The sequence below is a fragment of the Acanthochromis polyacanthus genome, chromosome 17 (assembly GCF_021347895.1).
Source record: "Acanthochromis polyacanthus isolate Apoly-LR-REF ecotype Palm Island chromosome 17, KAUST_Apoly_ChrSc, whole genome shotgun sequence".
NCBI classification, from domain to species: domain Eukaryota; kingdom Metazoa; phylum Chordata; class Actinopteri; family Pomacentridae; genus Acanthochromis; species Acanthochromis polyacanthus.
Genome location: NC_067129.1, coordinates 15765015 through 15775123, shown reverse-complemented (window position 1 = coordinate 15775123; position 10109 = coordinate 15765015). Strand labels below are relative to the sequence as shown.

General features: G+C 38.8%; 1 protein-coding gene across 6 annotated transcripts; it reads left to right on the top strand.

Annotated features, from left to right (window-relative positions):
• The first annotated feature begins 653 nt into the window (after positions 1 to 653).
• Positions 654 to 8793, top strand: epd (ependymin). Of its 6 annotated transcripts, none has more exons than XM_051937445.1 (6): positions 654 to 812; positions 7496 to 7527; positions 7635 to 7772; positions 7861 to 8047; positions 8129 to 8210; positions 8290 to 8793. In XM_051937445.1, the coding sequence occupies exons 1-6, from the start codon at positions 734 to 736 to the stop codon at positions 8450 to 8452; spliced, it is 681 nt and encodes a 226-aa protein (XP_051793405.1). In that variant the 5' UTR covers positions 654 to 733; the 3' UTR covers positions 8453 to 8793. The 6 variants fall into 6 exon arrangements, with proteins under 6 accessions (XP_051793405.1, XP_051793409.1, XP_051793408.1 ...); XM_051937449.1 differs by lacking the exons at positions 7496 to 7527; positions 7635 to 7772; positions 7861 to 8047 and adding exons at positions 1670 to 1701; positions 1813 to 1950; positions 2040 to 2226 and having other exon boundaries at positions 658 to 812; positions 8326 to 8793; XM_051937448.1 differs by lacking the exons at positions 7496 to 7527; positions 7635 to 7772; positions 7861 to 8047; positions 8129 to 8210 and adding exons at positions 1670 to 1701; positions 1813 to 1950; positions 2040 to 2226; positions 2311 to 2392 and having other exon boundaries at positions 659 to 812; positions 8326 to 8793.
• The last annotated feature ends 1316 nt before the right edge of the window (positions 8794 to 10109 follow it).

Genomic DNA, 10109 nt, shown 5'->3' with positions numbered 1-10109 from the left:
TTCTGTAAAGAATAACAGTCCAATGGATTGAAAAAAGTAATTTACTTTAAACAGTTTTGATTTTGGTTCAGAATCAAACACAGAGAGAATTAGATTCTGGTCTTCATTCTGACTAAGAAAAAAATATATTCAATTTTACATTTGGTTTTCTTGTAATTGTAAAGTTAGAGCCTCATGAACTTAAATAATTTCAGGATTGCATCATGTGTGCTCCTTTGGCTTCCCAGCCACTAATGAGGAAGGCTTTTTTAAAGGTCAGAACGACACCTTAAAAGTCAATCCTCTTATTGCGGAACAGAGAGTCTTAGTCAATGACAGGTTTCACTTTGTGACAGATACAGGCTGATTCTCTGACTGGTCTCACCTCAAGTTTACCTCACCCAAACTGAAGCACAGGCCTGCAAACCTTTTGACCACGTCTGCCTTGATTAACCTCCTTCTCGCTTCACCTCTTGTTTGCAAAATCGGCCTTTGACAGTATGGTGCAGGCATCATAAGACAGCTGCATCACCACAAAAAATAGGTTTGTCGGGAACAAGTCCTCGATGGGGTCAACACTTGCAGAGACAGGGCCTGAAATGTTTACACAGCTTGAAGAGTTAAGCAAGAGCTGTTGTTCCTGCTATTCGCTGGTCCTATAAAAGCAGCTGCAACTTCACCTACGGCCAGATGCGCTTATGGTTGCTTTGTGCCATCTTTGATATCATTTTGTGACTCCCTTCGGACCAGGAAAATGTATGCAGCTGTCATCCTATTGGTCTTCATGTGCCTGACTGCCACTACTCATGCAGATCATCATCATCACCCCTGTCGTAAGAATTTGTTGTTCCACTACATTTATTCTTTTTTTGGGGTCTGATTTAATTTTTTCCATGTGTTCTGCATTTTTAAAGATGTGCTTGTTGAGTCAGTACAGTAAACAAATTTTACATTTAAACATATTAAATATATTAAATTTATAATTTGATCAGTCTGTGGTGGCAAGCCCCATCTTCTTTGCTGTGATGTGCTGAGGTGGAGGAATCAAGGCAAAGGATGCCAACAGACTGACTAAACTGATCAGAAAAGTCCAGTCTGTTGTTGGCTGTCAGTTGGTCGCCCTGGAGGAGGTGGGGGAGCAGAGGATGCTGACCAAACTGCTGACCATCATGGACAACGCCTCCCAACCCCTCCGTAAAACTGTGGACAAACCAAGCAGCTTCAGCAACAGACTGATACAACCCCGCTGCTCCAAGGAGCGGTACAGGAGGTCATTCATCCCCACAGCAATAAGACTTTTCAGTGTGTCTGTGTCTGGCAGATCACAAAAGGACTTCATCACTTTGCCTGCTAATGAAACCACTTTACATACCAGACACTACATTCTAAATGTCATTCATTACATTTGTGAACTCATCTGCACCTGCTTATGTCATTGGCACATTTCCTTATTGCTCTTGTATATTCTGTTGATTTTTATCTAAATTGCATTTTCTATATTTTTGTCATATTTTATTTTATCTCGCCTTCATTTTATCCCTTACCCTAATATTCTGTGTTGTCTTATTGTTTACTCATGTACTGAATGTCTGTTTGCTGTAACAACTTAATTTCCCTCCAGGGATCAATAAATTCAGTCTAAATGTTAATGTCTATACTGACCTGTCTAACTGACATTGATCTCTTTCAGATGCACCCAACATGACAGGATTCATGACTGTGGTGAGTCTTTTTTTTTTGTCATTCAAGACTAACTCTTCATGAAATCCCCTTAAATCATTTTAAAACACTAAGTGAAAACCTCTCTGTTTCTCTTTGAATGTGTGAAACCAGATGAACCTAAAGGGTGAAGTGAGAGCAATCGGTGCATTCACGTATGATTCAACGGCAAAGAAACTACGCTTCAGATCAAATGAGAGCACCCCCATCAACACTTCACTGCATCTGGACCTGCTGGTGTTTTTTGAAGAGGTAACTCATTTCTGCTTTTTCTGAAAAGAAAGCGTCACTCAAAGCCATTTTCGTATCCTGACATGTGTATCTGTGTCTGCATCTTACAGGGGATACTCTATGAGATTGACAGCAAAAACCAGAGCTGTGAGAAGAAAAAACTGCAATGCAACCTGCACCCTCTAGATATTCCCGATGACGCCACATTCATGGCTACCATGACTTTTGGGAGTCCATCCGTTGAAGGAGAGGGAATAAAACTCAACCTGTGGACAGGGTCAATGAGAGACACCAAAGGTGGGAGAGACACAATGAAAATGATACGCAAACCTTTTTGTGATGTGGTTCTTATTATAAGTTGAATGCTCTCCTTTTTTTCAGGCAAATATACAATGTCTGCATCCATGGGATGTTTGCCTCTCAGCGCCCTCTATTACACTGGATCCACAACATTCTTTTTCAGGTTTTTATTTTCCCACTGTTTTATATTGGATACACAGACACAGAATGTAATGAATGCTCTGAAGTAATCTCCATGTCATTTTTGTATCTCTTCCTCACAGCCACGTGGACATTGAAAGCGAGATCAAGGAACCTGAGCTCCTCCTGGTACCTTCTTTTTGTCAGGGACTCTCTGTGGAGGAGACACCAGAGGGGACAGTAAACAGTTTCCTCAGTGAATTCATGTAGAAGACGCCTGAGCAGCAGAAAATTATACCCCGATCCAAGCATGGCCAGCCACAACGACAGACTTTTCTCTCTTCACGTCACTCAAGTTTTTAACTTGTGACACTGCACTGCCTCACATCTGTTTCCATCACATCTTCCTTATTGCATCCTTATGAAGATATGGCTTTGAACAGCTCATATAAATGTACACATACATTTGGATGTATAAAAACAAAACAAAAAAATGGAACATAGATTATAGAATTAGACATAATCACTCACAGTCGGTGACTTTTCAAGTTGGTACTGCCTACAAAACCTGTAAGATATGATTAAAGGAATAATAAAATGTCAAAGCTGTCAAAAGTTTCTTTCTTTCACTCCATGATTATTTCTTTGTGATGTTATGGAACTTTTGGATGAGAAAATTATGGAGCAAATCATTTCGGAACTGTTTGGAAAGTTGAACCAACTGGAGGGCAAAAACTAGATGTTGAAACTGATGCTCCACTAATTTAACATGAAACATCACCCCAAACTACTGCTGCTTTGTACAAAATTATTATTGGCGTAAATCCACTCTGAAGAAGAATGATGATATAGAGAATTCCACTCTGCAAGATGACAGGATTGGTTCTTTAGGTTTGTTACAGATGAAACCTGGGAAATCTCAGTCCAAGTTTTTGAGGCTGACATTAGTCCACTTGTAGTTTTAAGGTGGAAAAGCTCAGGAATGGTGTTGACAGCTTATTTCAATCATAGTGCATCTTTTTGCACATAAAAAATGTCATATGGACAAATTAACAAGGTTAAAACTTGATTTCCAACTCAGTCTTGTGCAGTGATTGGTCAAATTGATTTGAAATGTAATCAGTTACTGTATGCAAATTACATGGCATTAACAAAAAACTAGCTACATTATCTATTGGCTTACAAAAAAATAGCATAATTTAATTTTAATAGCTTTGGATCGTTCAAACTCAAATACAAGACAAATTGACCGTCTACTAAAACAGATGGACACAGTCACAAAAGTGTGAGGTCCACCATTATACGTTTTTGTCTGTGCTTATCTGTAAAGACTTCAGTGCAAATAAAATGCATTTTGTGTTTTATTCCATATTTACCGTCGCTCAAATCAAATGGCCTGCACCAAACACAACAACATGTGTGATGTTATTTCATGTAATCCTTGACATGCAACAATTGCACATTTTTTGAAATCTAATCTGAGGTGAATATAGTAAATTTTGTATTTTGAATGTCAGTGCCAATAACCCAACCCTGTTCTTGTGTCATTTTTGACTGGTAGCACTGAGATTATTGCCATCCCCAATAGTTGCATTAATATGAGTATTTTCTTTTGAGGGTCAGTTTATCATGTGAGGCTTGGTCACAACAGTGTCAAGGCTGCCATGAGACTGCAGTAACACTTCCAGTACAAAGCGCTCAGCAACCAAAGTGCATCAACAAAAAGCAGATAATGAGAAACAGTCAATGAGCTGTCATCTTCAGTGCACTCTAGTGGTTGAGAAACTGCAACACTCTTTTCTCAGTGCAAATAAAAATCCTTCTAATTATTATGTTTATTCTTGCTGTCAGTTTCCTTTCTGATACATAGGAGCTGACAATATTAGTAAAATTCTTTAGGATATAATCAGCAACATATCAGTTCTATATCATGTTGTAGTATAGTTCTACTTGCACTGATTATCGATAATCAGTGAATCAAGTGTGTTGCTGCAGGCCAGCAGGGCTTTGAAGCGTGGGCTGAGACAGCAGTTAGGTTTATCCAAGTGACAGGAAAGAACGAGGATATTAGTCACAATTTCTGCTGAAGTGATCAGTGTAGAACAGTTTTGATGTCATGGGTTATGTCTGAGAGAACCTGAAACTAAAGAATTAAATGTGTTTGTGTTTATAGGCAAATATTGAGGCCTCTGACATCAGCAGCATTTGATGTGTTGCAAATGTGGCAAGCCAAGATTCAAGTTTTTTTGCTATTTTGAAATGCCAAAATAGGTAAAATAGCATAGAATAAAGAAATACTGCAGTAATAATGCTAACCTGATTCTAAGCGTGACAACCAAAGTTCACTCTGCAGAATATCAGCACTCTAAAGTGCTTCATTTCTTCTGTAGAAATTACTTAATGAAGGATGAAGAAAGGGGGGATTTTTCTGCCCACCTGAAAATACGCCCACATGATCACAGTCTGAAAAAACATACTCCATTCATATTTGCAGCTTCACCACACAAAATCTGCACTAGTTTCTTCCAACTTGATTTCTACTAGTAGCTCAAATCTGGTTATTAAATTTAATTTTAGCACATATAGGCTTTCAGTTTGGACTTGGACTTGACCAATTCAGTGCCCATTTACAAACACTGAGTCTAAGTGTTGGTGTAAGAGGTGTTATTTGACGATGAGGCACTGTCCACAGACAACACTCTAGACAGGTTTAAGGCAGAGCATAGCGTCAGCACAGAAACGTGTCAGCCACAGTGGCGGTCAGCTCACACAGGTGCACATGGTAAGGGGGCCCACATCGTGCAAGGGTGCTTTGATACACCTGCTTCAACAGTGCCATGTGAGAGACTGTTTCCTTTGGTAGGCCACATTGTGCAGAAAAAAAGGTCAGCTCCGACATCTGAAAATGTTAACAAGCTTGTCTGTTTGAGCAGCTGGTTAAAAGAGAAGTAACCTTTGTGAAGTGTTTGGCTGAAGTCATGTAGCATAAGATAACATTGTTTTCAGTGATATTATTCAGCAAAGAGTGTAAAAACAGTTTGTTCAGTTTGTCTCTTCCAAGCCATTATGCCATTCAGTTTCATTGCCTTGTTCACTGTAGCATTCATTTGGGTCAGATGTTACTTTGCAAACATTTTACAGCCAGTACATTACCTTTGTAACAGGCATTACTTTGTAGCTATTCTGGTAATTAATTCTGAAGTTTATTATGTTGGGGCAATACTAAAACCCTACTTCAGACTTTTTTTACTCTGCAAATTGAGAGTCTAATTTAGGGTCGCAGGAGCCTATCCCAGCTGACTCGGGTGAAGGCAGGGGACACCCTGGACAGGTCGCCAGTCTGTCACAGGGCTACATATACAGAGTGCCCGGAGAAAACCCACGCATGCACAGGCAGAACATGCAAACTCCATGCAGAAAGATCCCAGGCCCAGGCCGGGATTTGAACCGGGATCTTCTTACTGCAAGGTGAAAGTGCTAACCACTACACTGTGCAGCCCTCTAATTTAGGGATGAAGCTGAAATGTTTTAATAAAATTAAAAAAATCTGATCCCTCCAAGCAGTTTGTCAAGCATTTTTTTTTCCAAAATACAAATGAATAATAGTATTTGTAACTTGTGATTAATCATGATTGATCACTACACATTACTGTGACTAATTCACTTCATTTTGTTAATCTATTGATAGCACTAACTGAGGTATAAAAATATCAAATTCTTGTAAAGCCGCTTGAAACGCACACTTGTCATTTAGACAATTTAGCTTCAAACACTGATGAAAGCTGATTGATAAAAAAAAAAAAACAAGGTGACTATGATATTAGTTGCAAAAATATTCTACGCTACACAAAGACAAGCTGTATCATTGTAGTAAGGCTGATGCTGAACTCATTCTGAAGAACAAAAATGATACAGAGAACCCCAACCTGAAAGTTGATAGAACTGGTTCCTTCAGTTTGTTTCATACGAAACCCTGGATCCATGCTTTGAGACTATCATCGGTACACTTCAGCTTCAAGGTGGAAATGATCAGACATGCTGTTGGAATGTAAAGGACATGGTAAAGTACATGAAAAAGTAGATTTTCACTTGAGAGAGATCAATTTAGTCTTGTGCAGGTTTGGCCCAAAATACAAGATACTGAATACAAATTACATGTCAAGTTCTGTAATGAATAACACAGTCCATTGATTTGCAAAAAAAGTAACCTAACTCAGACAGTTTTTATTTTATTTCAGAATCAAACACAGAAAGAATTAGATTCCAGTCTTCATTCTGACTAAGAGAAAATTACAATAAATTTGGTTTTCTTGTAATTGTACAATTAGAGCCTCATGAATTTAAATAATTTCAGGATTGCATCATGTGTGCTCCTTTGGCTTCCCAGCCACTAATGAGGAAGGCTTTTTTAAAGGTCAGAACGACACCTTAAAAGTCAATCCTCTTATTGCGGAACAGAGAGTCTTAGTCAATGACAGGTTTCACTTTGTGACAGATACAGGCTGATTCTCTGACTGGTCTCACCTCAAGTTTACCTCACCCAAACTGAAGCACAGGCCTGCAAACCTTTTGACCACGTCTGCCTTGATTAACCTCCTTCTCGCTTCACCTCTTGTTTGCAAAATCGGCCTTTGACAGTATGGTGCAGGCATCATAAGACAGCTGCATCACCACAAAAAATAGGTTTGTCGGGAACAAGTCCTCGATGGGGTCAACACTTGCAGAGACAGGGCCTGAAATGTTTACACAGCTTGAAGAGTTAAGCAAGAGCTGTTGTTCCTGCTATTCGCTGGTCCTATAAAAGCAGCTGCAACTTCACCTACGGCCAGATGCGCTTATGGTTGCTTTGTGCCATCTTTAATATCATTTTGTGACTCCCTTCGGACCAGGAAAATGTATGCAGCTGTCATCCTATTGGTCTTCATGTGCCTGACTGCCACTACTCATGCAGATCATCATCATCACCCCTGTCGTAAGAATTTGTTGTTCCACTACATTTATTCTTTTTTTGGGGTCTGATTTAATTTTTTCCATGTGTTCTGCATTTTTAAAGATGTGCTTGTTGAGTCAGTACAGTAAACAAATCTATGGTTAGGCTATTACATTTAAATGTATTTAATGTCTAACTGACATTGATCTCTTTCAGATGCACCCAACATGACAGGATTCATGACTGTGGTGAGTCTTTTTTGTCATTCAAGACTAACTGTTCATGAAATCCCCTTAAATCATTTTAAAATACTAAGTGAAAACCTCTCTGTTTCTCTTTGAACGTGTAAATCCAGACAAACTTAAAGGGTGAAGTGAGAGCAATCGGTGCATTCACGTATGATTCAACGGCAAAGAAACTACGCTTCAGATCAAATGAGAGCACCCCCATCAACACTTCACTGCATCTGGACCTGCTGGTGTTTTTTGAAGAGGTAACTCATTTCTTCCTTTCTGAAAAGAAAGCGTCACTCAAAGCCATTTTTGTATCCTGACATGTGTATCTGTGTCTGCATCTTACAGGGGATACTCTATGAGATTGACAGCAAAAACCAGAGCTGTGAGAAGAAAAAACTGCAATGCAACCTGCACCCTCTAGATATTCCTGATGACGCCACATTCATGGCTACCATGACTTTTGGGAGTCCATCCGTTGAAGGAGAGGGAATAAAACTCAACCTGTGGACAGGGTCAATGAGAGACACCAAAGGTGGGAGAGACACAATGAAAATGATACGCAAACCTTTTTGTGATGTGGTTCTTATTATAAGTTGAATGTTCTTTTCTTCAGGCAAATATACAATGAGTACAACCATGGGATGTTTGCCTCTGAGTGCCCTCTATTACACTGGGTCCACAACATTCTGTATCAGGTTTTTATTTTTCACTGCTTTTAACAGCTGATATTACCGATCAGATACACAGACACAGAATGTAATGAATGCTCTGAAGTAATCTCCATGTCATTTTTGTATCACTTCCTCACAGCCACGTGGACATTGAAAGCGAGATCAAGGAACCTGAGCTCCTCCTGGTACCTTCCTTTTGTCAGGGACTCTCTGTGGAGGAGACACCAGAGGGGACAGTAAACAGTTTCCTCAGTGAGTTCATGTAGAAGACGCCTGAGCAGCAGAAAATTATACCCCGATCCAAGCATGGCCAGCCACAACGATAGACTTTTCTCTCCTTTTCACGTCATTCCAGTTTTCAACTTGTGACACTGCACTGCCTCACATCTGTTTCCATCACATCTTCCTTATTACATCCTTATGAAGATATGGCTTTGAACAGGTCATATAAATGTACACATACATTTGGATGTATATAAACAAAACAAAAAAACAAAAGATGCAATATTGTAGAATTAGACATAATCACTAACAGTCGGTGACTTTTCAAGTTGGTACTGCCTACAAAACCTGTAAGATATGATTAAAGGAATAATAAAATGTCAAAGCTGTCAAAAGTTTCTTTCTTCCATCCATGATTATTTCTTTGTGATGTTGTGGAACATTTGGATGAGAAAATTATGGAGCAAATCATTTCAGAACTGTTTGGAAAGTTGAACCAACTGGAGGGCAAAAACTAGATGTTGAGCTTGAAACTGATGCTCCACTAATTTAACTGCTCAGTCATGGTGTATTCAATTTACACAAACTTAGTTTTTAACTTAGTTTTCATAAATAGTGCTGGTTCAGTTTTCTTTGTGTTGTTAATCTGAACTGAATTAGCTTTTAATGGCAACATGAGGCAACAATAATAACACTGTGATTCTTCTGGTGAATGACAAACATGCCAACTCAGCAAGAACATTGTTTCCCCAACAACATGTGATGCAACTGGAATAAATGACGAAAATGAAAATGAAAAGGAAGCTATGGTTCTTTTTCGCACTGACAAATCTCAACAGAGACAGGAAACCTGAAAGAAACTGAATGCATTCAAGAGACCAGCTACACAGTGCTCTGCTGGACCAGTCTGTAAATCTGTAGTTAGGAGATCAGGACTCAACAGTTTACACAGGCATTTTTGTGTGCAAGACCCTAAAAAAGGAGATGGTGGTGCAAATATTTGATCTATCTATCTATCTATCTATCTATCTATCTATCTATCTATCTATCTATCTATCTATCTATCTATCTATCTATCTATCTATCTATCATCTATCATCTATCTATCTATCTATCATCTATCATCTATCATCTATCTATCTATCTATCTATCTATCTATCTATCTATCTATCTATCTATCTATCTATCCATCCATCCATCCATCCATCCATCCATCCATCCATCCATCCATCCATCCATCCATCCATCCATCTATCTATCTATCTATCTATCTATCTATCTATCTATCTATCTATCTATCTATCTATCTATCTATCTATCTGTCTGTCTGTCTGTCTGTCTGTCTGTCTATCTATCTATCTATCTGCTTTATACCAACAATATAATTTTTTTTCGAGCTCATATGTTGATTATGCACCAATTCTGCAAAATAATACAGAGTGAATTTAACAAGAGGTCGACTTGATGTTAACCTTAAAATTGACTGACCGAGTAAATCCATATGGAAAGTTTGACCTTTTACTGATTCACTTCACTAAAGGACTGATTGTGTGGAAATGTTAACAGAGCATTTATTCCTGCTGTCATACACCTTGTGGGTCAGCCACAGTGTGTAACAGCAAAGAGTTCTATTCTGTAAAATGTGCCATAATTCTACTTGCACTGATTATCAACAATCAGTGAATCAGTGTGTCACTGCC